The following is a 21180-nucleotide window of genomic DNA, read 5'->3' as shown; positions in this document are numbered from 1 at the left end:
CGCTGACTTGGATACATCTAAGCCCTCCAGGTAATCCTTAACTAGGTCTGAACTAATGGGGGACTCTCATCCTTCCTGGGCCTCTCTATGCTACCACCAGAGAGCAGCCCATTGTCAGCAGACAGGAACATGGAAGCAAAGAACTTGTTAAAGAGTTCTGTCTTCTCTTGCGCATCCATCACCATTTCCCTGCCCTGCCCTGCCCTGCCCTGCCCTGTCCTGTCCTGCCCTGCCCCGCCCCGTAGGGGTCCAATGTTACCCCGAGACTTCTTCTTGCTACCTGTATACTTGAAGAAGGACTTTTTGTTATCCTTAATCCCAGAAGCTAATTTAAGCTCCAGTACTGCTTTAGCCTTCCTTACCAAATACCTACAAGCTCAGGTCAGGGAGGTGTACTGACCCCTGCTTCCACTGCCAATACGCTTTTTTCTTTGCCCTCAGGCCAGCCTGGATATCCGCGCTCAGCCATGAAGGTTTCTTGGACCCTTTTCTCACCTTCCTGAGCAGTGGAATTGCATCCTGCTGCACCCCAAGGACAGCCTCCTTGAGGAAGGACCACCTTTCCTGGACCCCCATACTAGCTACACCCTGGGCTCTGAGTGCCTCCCTGACTACTGCCCTGAGCATATCAAAGTTGGCTTTCCTAAAGTCAAGTATTTGCGCTGTGCTAGTTACCCTCCCCACCTTTCTCTGAATAGCAAACTGGATCATTTCATGATCACTGTCCCATAGGCTCCCTTGTACTAGCACATCTCCCACCAGGTCGTCCCTAGAGGCTAACACCAGATCCAGTATGGCGTTTTCCCTAGTGGGGACGAGTACCTCCTGCACGATCTAAGTCTGTTCTGTATCAGTCTAGGATACGATGTATAGAATGACAACTCCTTGCTATATAAATCAATATTTAAAACAAAAGCATTTAAACAGTTGTATTTACAAATATGGTGCCTAGCTTGTGACAGAGCAGCTTCAGTGCTCTGTCACTTTAAAGGCCGGAGGCCAGCCGCCAGGTGTCTGACTAGGGTAGCCATGTTGGAGAGCTCTGGTATGAGAGCAGAACAGTCTGGTTGGAGAAACCCAGGAGGCAACACTGGGCTGAGCTGCTCCTGGAAAACTTCGGAAGTAAGGGTGAGGCTATGCGGAAGGAGGAGGCCTCACTGGTCCTGGACATGACCTGAAACTGAACCCTGCTGGGACAGCAAGGCCTGGTGGTCCTGACTGTGGTGGGGCAGGGCCACTTAAATGCCAGGCTTGAGAACCACCCCAGTGTAAGGTGGGTTGGAGCACCTAAACCCTTGCCCCCACCTTAGGGTCGGTGTGTTAACCAGAGTCATGGGCCAGGCTCACCAGTGCCTATGAGAGTGTTCAATCCCATGCCCAATGAGAGGGCGGAGTAGTGTGACCCTGGGAGAGGGAGGAGTTAAGAGGCCCTGGGAGGGGGTGAAGAGTGTGGCCCCAGAGAAGAAGGGGTAGAGTATTGGCCCAGTGAGGGGAGTGGGCGCAAAGTTGGCCCACAGTTCTGCAAGTCGCCTAGCATTTGCTCAGCTGATGGTAGTGGGAGATGCTCAAAAGGCTGCATACCTGCTGGTCAAGATGAGAAGAGATAAGCCTGATGGCCCTCTGGGGTCACTTAAAGGAAGCAAGGGTGGGGTGTGTGTGGCCCAAGGGGGTGGTATGAGAGAAACCCATGGCAGGCGATGTGAGAGCCCTGGTGAGAGCAGGGGGAATGAAAGAGGCCCTGGCGAGATGGGGTGGTACATGTGTGGGCCAGAACGGGGCAGTAAGCAAGGGGCCTAATTGTGCACCAAGTTTGGTCTGGTCCTCTGCGAGGCATGGGACATGTGTAGGGGTGGTTGAAGCATGTACGTCAGGCCCTTGACATCAGGGCAGATTGAAGGACTGCCTCCCACCTCTTAACATAAAAAAAGTTGGACATCAAGGCATGGCAGGAGAAAGAGGCAGGTGGTTACCCCAAGGACAAAGGAGTGGGCTGGTTTTCTGACTGGGTCATGAGTTGGTTCCTTTCTGTCACTTAGCTATTTGAAGATCATAGATTTCTATTAACTATTTAAAGATCTGTAGATAGAGATAGCCTTTTCTCTGTGGCTTTAGGGGACAGGGCTAGGAGCAATGACCTCAAGATGCAGCAGATGACATTTAGGTTGGAGATTAGGAGGAACTTTTTGACTACATGGTTGGTTAAGCATTGGAACAAGCTAATTAGACAAGTTTTGGAATCTCCATCCTTGGAAGTTTTCAAGAGCAGGTTAAACTGACACTTGGCTGAGATGGTCGTGTCAGGGATGACCCTACCTTGAGTAGGGGGCTAGACCAGATGACCTTGTGAGGTCCCTTCTAGTCCTACTGTCCTCTGAATTTCCTGTAAACAGGAAAGATGCATCCTTGGGTTTCCTACACCTTTCTGCTTCCTGTTGGCCTGCAGATGCTCTCAGACTTTTTCCCTGTAAATGAGGGTACAGTTGACTTCCGTAAAACAGAAAAACTTTTCAAACTAAATGTGTTTGTCTCGGGGCCAATTCAGTTCTAATTAACCACAGTTAGAGTCAGTTCAGACTAAACATCCATATTTCACTTGTGATAAACTTGTGCTGCTGACTTCTGGAATTTTAAGATGTTGCGCATAACATACTCTAGTTTCAAGCAAAACAGCACTGTGTGATAACAGTGACTCAGACACTGGGTTAGAGAAGGAACACTACTTGAATTTGTATTGTTTTTTCATTATATTATATTGTATTCTCATTACATACTTCACAAATGAGAAGAAATGAAGGGGAATTACTTTCTGAATAAAAAACCAAAACATATCTGCTTTTGCACTGTACAAGTCAGTTCCCCTAGTTAGAATGGGGCTAGCCTTGTGTGCATGTGTGTTACTGTATGTTTTAACTAACCCAGTTCTGCATTGTTAGCAGAGTAATTATTCCAGAATAAAATGCGTGCACGGGGAGCTATTCTAGAATAGCGTATTCTGTAACCACGGTTTATTTCTCTATGTAAACAAGGGCTCACACAGACATCAACATAAGTAGGACTGAATTTTACAATGAAATCTTTTCACTGTTTCTGAAAATAGACATATCATCTACAAATTACACTCTGGGAAATGAAACAAAAACTGAAGCCAATGTTTTCATAGCAGCAGAAGCTTCAAATTAAATCATTCCTCTCTGGCTAACCAAACCCCTGCTGTGTTGACTGTATATGGTATTCTTTGCTTCCTTCCCAATCAGTAGTGTAATGTTGCCATGAGTCCTTAAACAGCTGCTGCATCCTACCTCAGAGGCATCTCCATTTTCATGATAGGTGAAGCAATCTTTTTCTCTCTCCCTCCCCATATATATCACTTCTTTATCTCTCAGGAGTGTTGTGAAGCGTAATTAGTTAGTAGGTTTGATTCACCCCCACACGTGCACGTGGCAGCAATATGCAGCTAGTAGAGGCTACTGTGACAGAGGAGGGGCTCAGAGCCTATGACACGACAGCCAGCAGACTATCTTCTGTATCCTCTGTGAAATACAACAGCAGGGAGCAGTTTTTAACTCCTATATGTGGCTTCTAAAAGAGGCACCCATTGAACCAGTCAATTCAATGCAACAACTAATTGCATCCCCTGGATGTTCTGGCCATGCCCTTCTCTAAACAACCCCAGCAAGATCTGTGCCCTCCAGCAGAATGACAGTTGCAAGCAGCTTTATACCAGCTGAAGGGCTGGTTGTAGATATTCTCAATAAAACATTCCCAAGCTTTTCAATGCTCAGTTAGTGACCTGCAAACTTCAAGTATGAGGTAATATTTTTTCCTTTATTTTTTAATATTGGGGGCCAATATTTCCCTTAGCCTAAGTGGATGCAACTCTTTTGAGGTTAATGGAGTTATTCACTTTTAGTCCAACACTCAATTTAGCTGTTAGGTCTCAAGCAATCATATTTAAAATATTGTTTTAATTAGTGATTTTTCCATATTTATGTCTCCTTTTGGTGTCTTGCAAGTGTTTCTAGTGATCTGAGCTCTAAGGCTCAGAAAAAAAAATCTTACTGTAAAATCAGGGTGACAGAAAAGAAAAATAAATTAAAATGGAAAATATCTGCATGGGTGATTTACAGGTTTGAAATACTACAACCCAGTTCTTAAAACTCTATTACTTACTTCTAATTTTTTTCTGCCATTTCATTTCATTGTACAGATCCTCTGTCTGCTGAAAGAAGTCATTCACTTTGCTCCCTTGTTCATCTCTCTCTGTTGTATTGAGTACACGACTTTTAGATTCTCGAGTGAGGAATTCACAGATATTTGGGACAGGAAAAACTATTTGTTCCATAGTCCTATCATGACGAACAATCTGTGAATACAAATGTGTGTATTGTTCAGGTACAGAGACTTTTCAAACAGTTCATGATTCCCTTATTACTTGGAGCTTCCTTTTAATTACAAGGTAATGTATAATTAAGCTCAATAATATGTTACTTACAGTAAAACAGTGGATGAAAATACCTAAACATACAATTTATAATAAAACTGTGCTTTTGTTCTCAAACACTGCCTAAAAAAAGGTTAGTGATATGCCTCAAGGAAAAAAATGGGATCCAAACATGCTCAAATTTTGTGGATGTTTTAACTTTGAACTGGTAACAAATATGTACATCTAACTACTGAACATTTTAATACAGAACTTCACTTTGTAGTCGGTACCTATTGCTATAATGATGTATATTATGGAGGTGACTACATGCATCCAGCCCCGTTACACATAGCAGCTAAAATTCATGAGAATTGGATACTTATTTAACGAAGCCAAGGCTTTGCTATTATTAGCATTTTGGAACCAACAGAGTTATCTGAGAATGAGCTGGATTCTATTCCACCTCAGTGCATCATCATCAAAATTCTTTCCTGATTCTGTCTGTGGAGTCTGTGTGAAGTAATGGGCAGAAAACCCATCTTGGCTCTTAGATCCCATGTTTGTAGAGCAAGAAGTTAGAAAAAAAATACTTTCAAACTGAACAAGCTGGATAATGATCAGAAGCAGAATACATCTAGAACTCTGCAATGGGCCCAGGCCTGCTACTGAAACAGTTTACTTTTTAAAAGAATTTTTTTTACATACTTTTACCTAAAAGATGGGTGACACATATTTGTGTCTGCCTGTTAATACATATTTTCATGCTGTAAATGCTCAAAGAGAGCTGGCCCTTTGAGAGAACTCTAGAGGTTTTACCTGTGACTAATTTACCTCTAAATCCAGGAGTTGTGGGGGGAGCATGTGACTAGGAACTGGACTGGCTGCTGGGGTGGAATAAAAGGGCAACCTGAGGTTTATCGGGTGAGAGACTTAAAGAAAAAGAAAGTTACGTGACCTTCTCTACAGACTGAGACCTCTACAGGAGGCCCAGGGTCAGAAATCGCCTTGGTAGTGGGCTCCCCAAAAAAGGCTTTTGGAAATGGTGGGTATTAGGAACCAGGATTGGAAAGGACTTTCTAGGCTCAGCAGAGCCTGGAAGGAATTTAAAAACAGCTGAAGAGGACTGGTTTTATTTAAGTTGATGTTGAATTGTGATTTTTTTTTAAAATAAAAACCAGGCCCTGAGAGGTGTTTGACATGTGTGAGCCTATGTACAACCACACCATACTGTGATCACCCTTATTAACCCATTTTGCCTTAGGTGAATAGTCTCCAAAGGGCTGCCAGATGAACCTGTTGTATGAATTCCCTTACAACTGCCAGCCTTGAACTACACCCCTTCTCCTATTGCCAAAGGCACAAAATATCTATCAATATGTGGATGTATTTTACAGTATGGAAAGGAGATGATTAACCAGACCAGCCTTGCTCTTTTAAACACAACTTTTAAGAACCACCACACCATTCCAAAAACTTATTTGCGTTGCAGCCAAAGTTTTCATGTGATCAGTAAACTTCATTGGCTTTAAAAGTAGGATTCATTTATTTGAGTGATGCTCTATGGAAGGTTATTTTTGTCACTAAGACACTGCTGCTATTCACAGTCATTATTTCCTTGACAAAAAATGTTCCGTATCATGTAGGGATGCTACTATAAAACAATTGTTTGAAATGTAGCAAGCCAACCCGAAAGTATGTGTGGGCCCTTATTTCTCCGCACCACCCAATATCACGTTATTCAGCTTTTTTCCTTTCAGAAATAATCTACACAATTTAAATAAACTTTGTTGTTCAGAAGAAATCTAAAAGGAAACTATATACACAGTAGGAAATAAATGTGCCTCGAGCTACAATATTTTCTTTTCAGTGAGCAACTTTTTACCTCAATCTGCGCTGTGTGATTGGCATAGTATTTCAAGGCTTCATCCCCTTCATCTGGATCAGACCCTGGCTTCAGCATCTGCTGTAATGTTTTATTGTGTCGAGCCAACTAGAAAAAGAAAAATATCCAATTTATTTCCTGTTGCTGCATCTTCAGGTTTACCATCTCTGCTTAACGCACACATACCCTTGCTCAACCCACTGGGACTCTTTGCATAGACAATGAGAAAAATGTAATTTGATGAGAACAATATAAATTTAGTGTTATAAAGCCAGGAGTGAGTCTGCAGCTCAGATTTAAGAATGCCAACTTTGCCAGAAGAACAGACATCGTATTGAAGGATTTTGCTCAGATATCCAAAGGTTGGGTAAAAGACCTACTCAATTAAGTTTTTCTGTAAAATCAGCCTACCTCTGTTAGTCTCATTTTTCCAAATTATGTAATTACATTCCGCAAATCTTCATTTCCTCCATGATTTTAAATAAATGAAATATATTGCAATATGCAGTTGTGTGGGGTGGCTGGCCATGTTTAATAACTGATATATTACTACCCCAGAGCAGGCTGCATTTCAGCATTAGACAAAATTATTCCTATAAAGTGTATAGAATCTATAAAATAATGTATGCCTTGTTTGATATTAAGGGCTTCTTAAACACAAGTGGGTTTTTATTGAAACACAACAGTGAAGAATTTCATGAAGTTACAGTATAAGTCCCAGCACAATGAGAAACACAGACTTAATAAAAAAAAAACACCTGATGCATTGCTAAGGAAGACAATTACCGAAACAACCAGAATGCCATCTAGCTTAGATACAGTGTTAGTATATATATACTTCAAAGCATTTTACAAGAAGACAACAGTACTATTATCCCCATTTTATGGATGCAGAAACTGACACAGAGTAAGGAACTGATCTTTGGTCACCTAGTAAAACTAATGACAGAGCCAGGAACAGGTGTCCTGAGTCCCAGTCTGGTGTCTATTCAGTGAGTCACAAAAGGCTGGACTCAGTGACAGAGCTAACCTTACTGCTCACACAGATACAACTAAGGTTCAGAACTAGTAATGATCCCCATGGAGTATAATTTGGAACTCCAACTAAATGCCAAGGCTATAAGATCAGTGGTATAAGGAGTGGCAATGGTCAATTCTAGCAGTCACATATGACTAGGCAGTGGATAAAGAGGGCTACAGGCTCTACAGGAAGGATTGGGTTGGAAAGAAGAGTGGAGGGGTGGCCTTCTCTGATTCTATAATTAGCCCCTGGCTAATTATGTATTTGTTTAAAACACTTCTTCAATCAATATTAATATTCTTAAATATATCCCCATGTTCATACACAACAAGAAAAGGGAAATAAAAGCACACAGGTCAACTTCATTATACAGCATATCATTCTGTATCCCACTGTCATGTCCTCTTACATTTGTCTCTCTAAACTGAACAACCCCATCCCTTCCATCTCTCCTCATACAGACATCTCACCATGATTCTGATCATGTTCACTGTGTATTATTAAAAGCCTTCTATTTTCATCTATGTTTTCTTTGAGATAAAGTGAACAAAACTGGAGAGAGAAAGAGCATGCGTATACTGCTTTAAGTGATGAATGAATCTCAGTAGAGGCAAATATAAGCCAATTTTCATCTTTCTATAATATAGAGGAACTTTTTCTGCGTATGGACCATTTTCTTCCAATCTCTATAATAGAAAGCCAGTCGGAAATTTGTTTACAGTTTCTTAGCGCTGGTTTCCTGGTGTTAAAAATGATGTTGTTTTGCAACATCAAATATGCTGCCACCATCCATTCTATAGATGAAGAAATGCCTATTTCCATAAAGAAAAGTTTAATTTCTAAATAAATTAGAACTTACACAAGCTTTTGCCAACCAGGTGAAGCAGACCTTCCTTTAATTTTATGTGTTTCTATCTTTTCATACTTTATATTGTAAATGTAGCCTTTGATATGTACCAGTAACTGAAGTTCAGATTCATCACAAAATTATTTGGATTAGAAGGGACTTTCTATTCCCTCCTCTCTGTATTATGACATAATTGATTGTTTTATAACAATCTACCATTAATTGTAGCCTGGAATGGATCTAGATCAAAATGTTGGGCACATTAAGAAAATAAGCAGGTCATTGGTGATTTTGAAAGAAGCAGTCTCAAAACCAATTAAATTTTTTAGTATATTTCCTTATCAGCTCATGTTCATGTTAAGAGCTGAAGAGCTGCATTCTCTGAAAACCTGGCCAGGACTTTACTATATTTTATGTAATCTGTCAGGTGTCAAACTGTTAGTGCAGGAACTACTTTTTTGTTCTGTGCTTGCATGGTTGCACCAGCTGAAGTAGGTACTGCTCCTGGATTAAATCTCCCAGGTGCTATTGCTACTCAGGTAATACACACTACTGATGATATCTGTGACTTAGCAGTCAAGGTATAGCAGCCTACAGAGCTGTACCAGTTCAGATCGCAAATGCAGACAAGGTGAGGCAGGAAGTGCACCAGCTAGATTGACCTCTGATTAAAATTAGGGGAAATTCAACTACTGCAAACTGTGTTTTTTTATTACCTACCATTTTATTTACAGAGACAGTTTGCAGCCTACTGTCCATTAAATAGTGGTGGATATCCACAGATGGCAAGGCCCAACATAAGCCTGGAATGAGCCAAATGCCCTGAATAATAGATTTGGTGTTGCCATAAATAACAGTATGAGGAAACAGTGATATAATTAAATGCATTCATAGTACCAAAGTACAAGATAATAAAGTTTATAATAACAAAATGAATAACCTTACAGCAAGAACAATTATCTGCCATGGTCCAATGCGAGTTAGGAACTAAAAATAGGAGACAGAATAATGGTAAGATACCATAGAACTGTTACTTCAGCAAACAGAACTCTTTCTACAGCTCTACTTCCATGCCTCTGCATTTGTGATAGAAAGAATTTAGAGATCAGATGTGAAATGTGCTCCCTGCCAGCAGACCCTTTTGCCTGTTGCAGAGCCTTTTCAGGATCAAAGCTATAATAATGAAAGCGACAAAAGTGAGACTCTAAAGAAAAGAAAGCTTTATTTTGGTATAAAGTTGTGGCACAAAGCATTAGTAATATATTGTAGATGACCAGAAAAAGGAGTGTGATCAAATAAGTATTTTTCATCCATGTGTTTGTAATGAAATAAATTTCCAAAGTATAGGATACGTTTTCCTGGGAGGCAACAAAAGAAGAGTAGGTAGAGGGGCAGTGCACTGAGAAACCTGACCATTGACCTAATGCTGGAATTTGCAGAGTCTGATACAACAGCTCTGAGATTTAAACTGTTGCATTGTTTCAACTGAGACGCTAGTGATATTAATTTAACTGTCAACTTGTTCACTATTTCACTGTTTGTCAAAGCACATGAAGGGGAGACACAGTATCATGTTATGACGAAAATCAGTGATTCCAAAAAAGAAAAAGAAAAAGCTGTCTAACTGATGCTGACTAAAGCGTTAACAAGTTGCAGGAAGGATCATTGGTTATTATGCTGAAGAGTTCTTGGTTTCTGAAAGACTGGAAAACACTGACAAAAATCTTAGTACAAAATGTGTACCACTGAAAGGTTTAGGAGAGATCAGAAGTAAAGATTACATCAGTACAGAAATGGTAGAGACAAATGACAAAACTAAACACTTGACATGGTATTTCTTTTAATTCTTCACAAAATGTTTATAAAATCAGATTCTCTTGTCCATGTAGATTCCAAACATGATCAGTGATGTGGAAAAACATGAGAAGCATTTTTTTAGCATTGACAAAGTATGTGTTTCTCCCAGGGTCTTTGCTTTTTAAATCAAGATTTCTTTGAAAACAGTTACTCTAACGTTATCCACCACAGAATAATTATCCTTTACTGGTTTGCAATACAAGATTGTCTTTCAGAAGAAATGCTTATTGAAAAAAAGCTTATGAAAAAGGTATTCCAGAATTGAATTTTTGTTTTGTTTTGTTTTTACTATTTTTTTTAGTAAAACATGAACACTTTCTATGATGCCTCCAGCTGAAATCTAGGCATCTGGCTGCACAAGACCGAATCACCCCTGACAGTTTTCTCTGTTAAAGCAAGGACCCTTTCATTTTCTGCTTAGCAAAGGATTGAGGAAAAAAGAGGCAGCAGGACAGTAAAAAAACCCAAGAGATAAAGGACTGAAAAAACAGCCAAGAGAGCAGAAAACAAGATGAGAAGGAAGCAAAAGAGAACAGGAGACAGAAAATGAGGTGCACAGTGCAGGGAACGGAAGAGTAGAGGTGCCTGTTATGTACCAGTTCATTGCATGTGGGACAGAAAAAGCCTCATAGTCCATTGGTGACTACAGAAAAAAAGAAGAAAATGAGAGTAAAATGTCATCATAACTATAACTAAGCAGAATTTTTTATTCTAAAGGGCTATAACAACAATAATAATGACTTCTCAGATCCCCATGTTCCAATCAAACTTGAATAGAGCTTTCTACTATGCACAGAGCAGCTTCCTTTCCAAAAGTCATTACAGTTTTACAGAGCAGCACCTTTGCACTTTACCACAAAGCAAACAATCTGTTAACAAACATGAGGAACAGCAGAAATCGAGCAATGGGAGACTCTTGAATCAAGTATTCACTGATTTTATTTAGATGATTATACTGTACACAGTACCTGAAAGAGTAAAGAGCTAACCTTCCCTGATGGTCTGCAATCTGAGGAGAGCCCTGGGGGTTCAGGAGGCACTGTGGATCATACTACTGACTTTTCCATAGACTCATATTTAATCTTTGACAGGCTCTTACTTCCCGGAGCCTCATTTTCTACATTTGGAAAATGGGATAATAATTAGGAGACATTAAAACTTTTTTAAGGATTGACAGCATTACAGGAAAAAAGGCCACTGTAGGTTAATGCAAATTCCTATTCTTAATCACTAACTCTCTGACCATCCCATGGTTACTTTTGCTCTGCTTCTTTTATGCCCCTTGAGAAATAGCAGGAAAAACTTTACGCAAACATTTCAGTGCAAACCTAATTTCAACTGGTCTTGTTCATAACTTTTTTTTCTGGCCCAGGTTGTTTGTATAAAAGCCAGTGGGAAAACTATTTTCATGCCTATAAGGTAAAAAAAAAATCATGACAAAAGAAAACTCATTTGGGAAGGAAATGGAAATACAAGAACACAGGACAACAGCCATCTCTAATTATCATCCTATTGTCTGTGGATATGGTGAGCAAAGGAGTAGATAAGGATGCAAGATGGTAAAAATGTATGAGATAATGGAGAAAAGTGAGTGAAGGGAGGTTGATATAGGATAATGCAAAGAGGAGACCCCTTACTTTACCAATCTTGACTTTAATCATAGCAAGAAATCAAATCCCAGTCATCTGTAATCTCTGTGATAGGGAGGTGAACCAAAGGCCCCAGAATATAGAATCTTAGTAAAGTAGGCCTGGAAGCGATCACTGGAGAACATCTAATCCACATCCCTGCCTGAAGCAAGATCATCCAAACCATCCCGTACAAATCATATCTAACCTATTACTAAAGCTGCCCTTTCAACCTGTTACATAGCCACAAATCATAGCATCCTAACCTGTCAGGTAAAGCAGAGGGACAGGGGGACAGTGTCCTACTGCTGAAAGGGTTTTTTAAATACATTCAAAAGATCCAAAGGAAAGGGAGCTGGATCTCTCACTACGGAGGAAGGCAAACCCCTCTCCCCCACCATGTTTTGTATTAATTGAAGGGGTAAAATTCTTTCCTGACCCCAAATATGGAGATCAATCTGATCCTGAGTGGAGGAGCAACACCCTCTTGCCAGGAACCTCCAGGTTCTAGTTCCTGCAAGACCATTAGCACACTTCAGTCAAAATCCTGCAAGACCATTAGCACACCTCAGTCAAAATCCCCAGTTCTGGCTGTAGTCAGGACCCGGTGTTTCTGAGGAAGGTGGAAATCCCCTCCCACCCCCCGCCCTCCCTGCCCAAAACATAGTAACAGGAAATGGAAAAAAATTACTTCCCAGCCCTGTGAAGCAACCTGGAAAGCCCAGAAGCATAGTTTCATAGATGTCAGGGTCGGAAGGGACCTTTTAGATCATTGAGTCTGACCCCCTGCCCTGGGCAGGAATGAGTGCTGGGGTCAGATGACCCCAGCCAGGTATCTGTCCAATCTCCTTTTAAACACCTCCAAGGAAGGGAGCAGCACCACCTCCCTTGGAAGTGCATTCCATATTTTGGCAGCCCTCACTGTAAAGAATTTTTTCCTGATGTCCAATCTGAATTTCCTTTCTTCCAGTTAGTGGCCATTATTTCTAGTTACCCCGTCAGGAGCCCTGGTAAATATTGTATCCCCTATTCTTGCTGAGTGTCCCCCTCAACCCGATGAGTTTGTAGGCAGCCACGAGATCGCCTCTTGGCCTCCTCTTGCGGAGGCTGAAGAGGTTCAGGTCTCCCAATAGGTCCACATAGGGTTTTTTCTGTAGGCCTTTAATCAGATGAGTGGCCCTCCTCTGAACCCTCTCCAGGCCATCCACATTCCTCCTGAAGTGTGGTGCCCAAAACTGGATGCAGTACTCCAGCTGCGGCCTCACCAGTGCTGTATAGAGGGGAAGTTTCACCTCCCTAGACCTGTTTGTGGTGCACCTACTTATGCAAGAAAGGGTGCAGTTAGCTTTACTTATTACCTCATCACACAGGTGACTCATGTTCATTTTGGAGTCAACTACGACTCTGATATCCATTTCTGCAGTTGTGCTACTTAGAGTGGTACCTCTCAGGCTGTAGGAGTGTTGATGATTCTCTCCCCAGGTACAACACATGACACTTACCCTTGTTAAACTAGATCCTATTCTGTTTGGCCCATTTCCCCAGCCTGTCCAAATCAGCCTGGATTTGCTCCCTGCTGTCTAGTCTGTGTACCTCCCCCCACAGTTTGGTGTTGTCAGCAAACTTGGACTAGGGAGTAGAAAGCACCCTGTCCAAATCACTAATGAAAATATTGAATAGTACCAGTCCCAGGATAGAGCCTTGGGGGACTCCACTGCCCACATTCCTCCAGGTAGAAACCGACCTGTCCGCCACCACTCTCTGGGTGTGTCCCATAAGCCAATTTTCTACCCACTGTTCTGTGTAATAATCTACATTGCAACTGTTTAGTTTATTGATACGAATTGGGTGTGACACTGTGTCAAAGGCATGGGAAATACCCATAGCTTAGCACAGTCATAGCTAGTTCTAGATCATCCCTAACCAATGCTTATCCAACCTCTTAACTGCTCAACAGTTCACTGGATGGAAAACTGGCTGCATGGTAGGACCCAGAAAGTTCTCATGAATGGATCGGTGTCATCCTAGCGAGAAGTGGCCGGTGGTGTCCCTCAGGGGTCCATGCTTAGACTGGTGCTTTTCAACATCTTTATCAATGATTTGGATGTGGGGGTGAAAAGCTTGCTGGTCAGGTTTGTAGATGACACCAAGTTATGAGGGAGCATGGTTATGCCAGAAAATAGGCTGCAGAGACAAGTGGATCTGGAAAGGCTGGAGAGTTGGGTGGACCAAAACCAGATGAAGTTCAACACTCAGAAGTGTGAGGTGCTCCATCTGGGGGCAAACAATCCCCAACATACCTACAGGATCGGTGGTGACAATTTGACTTGCACCACAGCCGAAAGACACCTGGGGTAGTGATCGATCATTGCATGAACATAAGCCGGCAGCGCAATGCTGTGGCCAGCAGAGCAAACAACATGCTGGCATGCATTAACTGTTGCATTTCATACAAAACTAAGGAAGTGAAACTCCCACTGTACTCCGGACTGGTGAGACTGCAGGAGTGCTGTGTCCAGTTCTAGGAACTGCACTAGAGGGCCCAGAGAAGAGCCAGCCGTATAATCAGGGGCTTGCAAGACAAGCCATACAAAGAGAGGCTGAGGGACTTGGGCCTCTTCAACCTATAGAAAAGTAGGCCAAAAGGGGACTTGGTAGTGGCTTACCACTACATCAGGGGAGTACATCAAGAATGGCTCAGGAGGACAACCCTGGGGAAGACCAGGAGCAATAGATACAAACTCCTGGAAGGCCACTTCAGGCTCAATTCCAGGAAAAACTCCTTTACAGTCAGGGTGTCCAGACTGTGGAATAAACTTCCTCCAGTGGTGGTGCAGTCACCTACCCTGAAAATCTTCAAAAGGAGACTGGATGGTCTCCCTGACCCCAGTTGTCTTTTCCTGCCTAGTGCAGGGGGACTGGACCTAATGGTCTACAAGGTCCCTTCCAGCCCCTAACAATCTATGAATCTATGAATTCTTGAATACCAACAACAGAGGTTCTACAACTTCCCTAGGCGATCTATTCCATTGGCCTCACTGTTCTAACAGTGAAGACATTTTTTCCTGATATCCAGTCTAAACCTGCTTTGCCACAACTTCAAGCCCTTAGTATGCATCCTGCTTTCAAAAAGAAAAGGTATTCTCTCTCTTCTTTATGGCAGCCTTTCAGATATTTGAAGACTGCTACCATATCCCCTCTTACACATGTTTTCTGCAAGCTGAAAATGCCTAACTCCATCAACCTCTCTTTGTATGGCTTGCCTTCCAAGCCCTTTATCATTTCTGTCACCTGCCTCTGGAGCCTCTCTAGGTTTTCCATGTCTTTTTTAAAATGTGGAGCCCAAAACTACACACAATGCTCTGAATTAGGCCTAATTAGTGCTGAGTAGAGGTGCTGTCACCTCCAGGATATTGTACTTAATGCTCCTATTGATGCAGCCCAAAATCACATTTGCTTTTTGTGCAGCTGTGTCAAGCTGCAGACACATACTGAATCTGTGATTGATCTATCAAGACTCTGAGACCCTTCTCTGTGGTGCTGCCATCCAGCCAGCTGTTACCCATTTTGTTTACATATTCTTGATTATTCTTCCTGAGATGTAGCACCTTGCATTTGTCAGCATGGACATTCATCCTGCTAACTCCAGCCCAGCTTTCCAACCTGTCCAATCCTTCTGAATTGTGCTCTTGTCCTCTGGTGTGTTTACAATCCTTCCCAGTGTCATGCTGTCTGCAAATTTGCTCAATAACCTCTTTATTTTAACATTCAAATCATTAATACACCTGTTAAATTAGCACTGGGCCCAGGACAGATCCCTGTGGAACTCCACTTGAAACAGCCTGCCATTCCAACATGGCTCCCCTTTCCTTGTGGCTACTGAGCTCATGTGGAGATTATGAGCTCATCTGAAGGATCACAGCATTGTACAGCTCCAGGCCCCAATGAAAACCGCATTCAGACATTTTCTCTCCTGGTTGACAATGTCTTATGCACAGATCCTATGTCTGCCGAACAGGAAGACCTGTCATCCTCTTAAAGACTACTGGCACAGTAGGATGATACACTGGAGATAAAGTGTTGTTATATGCTTTTCATGAATTCTTGATTTCTTTTTTGCACAAAAGTACTTTCTTCCTTGAGTTCTAGTCTTATTCAGAGTGATGGCTGACTAGCCAGTAGCATCTCTCTGCAAAAGCTTTATCTAACGCCGTCTAATAAGTGATTTCTAAAAAAAAGAAAAGGCAAGCATATAACCAAGCAGAGTGACCCTGCTATTTTAGGGAAGAGGGGAACATAGCTGTATACCTGGTCTGACTCTGCCCTCCTCCTCCAGAAGGGAGACCAGAGCAGAGGGGGGAAAATTTACTAACAAACTGCCTTCCTTTTTCTAGCAAGGAGACCAGATGAGGTACCTAGCAATTCAAAGACTGACTCTTCTAGTGTAGGGTTGTGCTCTTCTTTAGAGTCCTCCAAATTATATGGCCAATCCTCTCAGTGCTGCATCCTCCTAAATAAGCATTTCTTAACCCAAAGAAAAGTATGTATGGCTTGACTGAAATTTTGAGTAAAAGCCAAGTGGGATTAAAGTGGGGAACGTGCAACTGAGCTCTGCAAAGACTTTACACCTGTCAGCATTTGTATGCAACCATCTTTTCCTACTTAACGATGTGGTCTGATGTTTCGGGAGGGAGAGCATTGCCATCTGCTGTCCCCACCACATCCTGGTGGTGCTTCTGCTGCTTGGTCCATGACTGCTTATTCATCAGAGTTACCCCCCGCTTATTTCACAGCTAACATTCCCTGCTCATGCCACTACTCGCCAACTGTGGATAAGGTGGGTAACAGTAGTGGTGCAGTCAGAAGATGATGTTAGAATTTCAGTGGCTGCAAAGGCAGTTGAAGGCTTCAGCAGAATGAGATCTCCACCTATCTTGGATTTCTTGCCACTGAATCAAGGACCTGTTCTGTCAAGAACTGTGTGGAAGCTCATGTGTGGCAGTTTCTCCATGATAAAAGAAATCAAGCACAGACATCTTCCATTAAAATGGCTTTAGCACATGTTTCAAGCCCCCTGGCAACCAGCTAGTGATGACAGGAGCAAGGCCTGGAAGCTCCTAGTCATAAGCTGGCATGAAGGCAGCAGTTACAAGAAAGTCATCTAGCACCTGCAGAAGGCAGGAGTGCAATTCGGCAGCTGTAACTGCAGCTAAGCAGCCTTCTTGAGGATCTGCTCTACTCACTCCACATGGGGAGAGGGCTAAAAATGGTACCCTAAACATAGTCTGCCTACTTTTTTGACTGGATAACTGTCTCCAGTGGAATCACCTTTACTGAGGTGGAAATCAATGAAGATACACAATCAATGTTGGGACCCGAAACATCGAGACCCTCATGGACAATCCTAACAATGAACACCCAGAGCAATCACAGCTCAAGAACTCAGGTGACATTGTTGCACTGACTAAGTAAGACCTGGTAAATGAGAGATGGGCAGCTCAAAGAACAAAGAGAGACAGCAATACTCTCTTCTGGAAGAGTAAACAGAAAGAAGAACACCAACTTCACAGAGTTGGCTTTGCCTTTAAGCATGAACTCAAACCAACTCAACAACTTCCCTATCAGAATTAATGAGCACATCATGACTCTCCATGTCAAATTGGCAGGGTGCCAATATCCCATTGTCATCAGTGCATATGCCCCAATTTTTGGTGTTGCTGCCAAAATCAAGGAGGAATTCTATACCAAACTTGATCAAATCCTTTCTTATGTTCCAGAGGGAGACCAGCTTATTCTGCTTGGAAATTTCAATGCCAGAGTCAAAAGGGACTCAAACCTCTGGAACTGAACCATCAGCAAGGAATGGGAAAGGTCAACTCCAGTGGCATCCTGCTCTTGATCAAATGCACAGAACCATACCATCATCAACACCCTGTTCCATCAGAAAAACTGGTACAAGACCTTACGGTAACACCCATAATTTAAGCATTGGCACTTGATTGACTGCATCATCATTCATGTCCAGGATCACAAAGATGTGCACATTACTTGAGCTTGCTAGGAGCTGACAATTGTCGGACTCATTGCCAACTCACCTGCTCAGTTATGTTACTCAGAATGGCCTACAAACAACAGCTGCAGCAGAAGCAATGCCGACTGAAGGTCAACATTGAAGGACTAAAAGACCTAATCAAGCAAGACCTCTTCCACCAGCACCTCAATGAAAAACTGGTGAATCCCAATCAACAACAATGGAAGAATGTCAGCTGGTTTGATGAGAATGACTGGGAAATCCAAGAGTTGATCAACTGCAAGCACAAGGCCTTTTGTGCTTGGCAGAATGACTAACTCCAAGCAAAAGAAACTGAATCACCAACAAGCCAAGGCAGAGGTTCAAAGCAGGACCTGCAATATGAAGAACAGATGATGGGAAAACAAGGCAAACGAGATTCGACTTCTCACTGACATCCATGATATGCACAGTTTCTCTATTGCCACCAAAGCCACATATGGTCCAAGTACTCAGGAATGCTTGAGACCTAAGGATGGAGGAGACCTGATCAAAGAAAGGGGAGCCACCAACACCCTTTGGAAAGAACACTTTGAAGACCTTCCCAATTGACACACTGTTGCTGACAAGACAGTTCTCAATTCCATCCCACAACACCCAGTCAGATATGATCTCAAAACCCCTCCAACCCTTGACAAGGTGAAGAAAACCATGGAGCACATGAAGAATGAGAAGGGATCTGAAGCAGAAGGAATCCCTGCCAAAATCTTGGGACAGAGAGGAGAGGAGCCTACTTCACAGCTCCAAGTCCTCATCTTAAGGATCTGGAATGATGAGAAAATCCCAGATGACCTCAGGGATGCCATGATCATGACAATCTTCAAGAAAGGAGACAGGTCTGACTGTTGAAATTACAGACAGATCGCCTGATGTCCACAGGAAATATAACTGTGAAAACATTTCCTTCCACTTGCTAACGAGCACTTCCCAGAATTTCAGTGTGTATTTAGCGCATCAAGAGACAAAACTGACATGGTCTTCACTGTTCACTGGATTTTTCCAGTTGTGTCATCTCCCCAACACTCTTCTTGATATCCCTTATATTACATCTGACCACCAACAGACTTCCAGTGGAGCTAAACTACCAAGTGGTTGGTAAACTGTTTAATCTCAGCTGGCTCCAAGCCAAAACCAAGACTGCTCCAACCTCAATCACTGAGCTCCACTATGCTGATGATGCTGTAGTGTGTACTCACTTAGAAACAGATCTTCAGGCAATCAATGTCTTTACTGAGGCATACAAGAAAATGGGATTGACACTAAACATTCAGAAGAATAAGGTCTTCCATAACACGCTCTTAATGAGCAGTGCCCAGCTCTGGTCATTCAGATTTATGATGAGACTCTGGAGAACAGAGTATTTGCTGCATCTCAGAAACCATCTCTTACAGAAGGCTGACATCCATGAAAAATCCAACATCACCTCAAATATGCAGTGCACCAGATTCAAAATCAAGCTCATGGTTTAGCAAGCAATCGTGATTCTTGTTTTCCTATATGGAGATGACATGTGGACAACATACAGGAGACACTTGAAATTTCTGGAGAAGTACTATCAGTGCTGTCTGCAGAAGATGCTTTGAATTCAGTGGGAAGATGGATGCATGAACATTAGCATCCTCTTGCAAGCAAACACCATGAGAATCAAGGCGATGATCATTTAACAACTTCACTGAGCTGGCCAAGTAATTCAGACGTCCAACTCCAGATTCCTGAGGCAAGTTTTATTCCCCCAGATCAGTCAAGGCGTACACTGAAGAGGAGGGCAGAGAAAGTGCTTCAAGGACATCCTCAAGGAAAACTTGAAAAAAAAAATACAAAATCAACACCAGCCTATGGGAGATGATCACCTACCCAAGTGGAGGAAGAGTCTGCTGCAAGGATATCGCTATTTTGAAATGTCACAATGACAACAGGAGACAGAAAAGCAGGGGCAGCAGAAACAGTATGTTGCAGGCTGAACCAAGAATCCAGAGCACAGAAACACATGCCCAAGATACCCAAAAATCTGTCAATCCTGGATTGGCTTTGTCAGTCACCTTCAGACCCACAGATAAGGCAATCATTCTTGACTGTGAGGGGTTGCTAATGATGAAGACCACAGAGAGGCATTTTGAACAAGAAACACAATTTTGTAAATGTCCTTTACAGTTCACCTTTACTACAAAAGTCCAAGCTCTGCCTTTGATTAAGATTTCATCTACAGAAGGGCAGGTACAAATCAATATTTTGTGTTACATATTTTCTATTAATCAGGGGGTGTCTGCTAGAATATAAAATATGTACACAGTTATATTTCATGCAATATACAACATGTATTTCTGTGAGGATAATATATGGGAACTAGAGACTTAGAATGCAGTCTTCTTTGGAAATTGACTGCAAAGTTGGCACTGTACAGTTTTACATTTATTGTGTTATATTTGTTCAGTTTACAAATAAAATGATTTCCCTCCTCCTTAAGTTTTATCTCTAAAAACTCATCCTGTAAGCTGGAAGTCTAGTTGTGCATTTTCTATTCCATGCATCGTTACTGGTAATAAACATTCTTCAGGTCAAATGCTGACTTCAGTTCACTGTTACCCTCAGAATTTGAAGGACCAGAATTCAAAGGCAATTCCCAGCAAATGTAAAGCAGTGCAGCTTGACTGTTTTCAACAGGAATATCACAGTTTATACCAGTTGAGTACCTAGCCACATGAACAGCTGGTCTTGCAATAGGAAATTTGGTTACAATCCTGTTGGTGATGTGGGAGCCAAAGGAGCCTCTAGCTCATTTTCCCAGAGCTGTCTTGGCCATGAAAGCAATAAAGAGTAACGCTAATGTATTTCTGTCATAAAGAAGAACAGGCAGAATTGCAGCTATGCTCAAAGAGCTGCAAATCTCTCAGACAGGAGACTGGCATCCTGCCAAAGCCACATTTCAGAGCAGAACCACATATTAACACAAAGATTTTGCAAACGTTTGACTTATAAACCCCTATTCTACAGTAAAATGTATTTCCAAGTTTCAAAGACTTTAAAAACCACAACGCATATGGAAACAGAATTAGAGAAGTTAGAGATACAGAGGGAAAAATGCACAAAACAACTTATCAAGGCCACAAGGCCATCCACACGTTAATGGAGTAGACAATCCCTAAACAGAAGACTTACCCAATATTAACTGATATTACCCTTATTAAATTTTATGGGGAAATGAAAACAGAGAACCAACTTTGGACCCAATCCTACAAATGAAACCACTAATGCAAACGTGCAAATCTGAAGAATGCTGCTGAAGTTAAGGGGATCCCTCAAGTGTAGTGAAGGTCGTTGTAAGGGTTGGGGTGTACCACGTACCGTGGGACCCCGAACCCCGGATGTCCCCTGGAGAGGAGGGGTACTCAGTGGACCGTCCCGCTTCACCGCTCTCGCCTGCCACGACTTGATGGAAAATATGGGGGTTCACC

At 42.2% G+C, this 21180-nt stretch overlaps 1 protein-coding gene across 1 annotated transcript in view; it reads right to left on the bottom strand.

The window, feature by feature from the left end:
* ITPR2 (inositol 1,4,5-trisphosphate receptor type 2) overlaps positions 1 to 21180 on the bottom strand; it is a 361003-nt gene that overhangs the window by 1307 nt on the left and 338516 nt on the right. The window contains exons 46-47 of the mRNA XM_019544387.1: positions 6306 to 6413; positions 4171 to 4363 (exon numbers count right to left, since the gene is read on the bottom strand). Coding sequence (XP_019399932.1) covers positions 4171 to 4363; positions 6306 to 6413 — 301 coding nt within the window. The remainder of the gene's footprint in view (positions 1 to 4170; positions 4364 to 6305; positions 6414 to 21180) is intronic.

Source organism: Crocodylus porosus, unplaced genomic scaffold, assembly GCF_001723895.1.
Source record: "Crocodylus porosus isolate Cpor-Errol unplaced genomic scaffold, CroPor_comp1, whole genome shotgun sequence".
NCBI lineage: Eukaryota > Metazoa > Chordata > Crocodylia > Crocodylidae > Crocodylus > Crocodylus porosus.
This window is presented reverse-complemented; position numbering and strand designations above follow the sequence as displayed.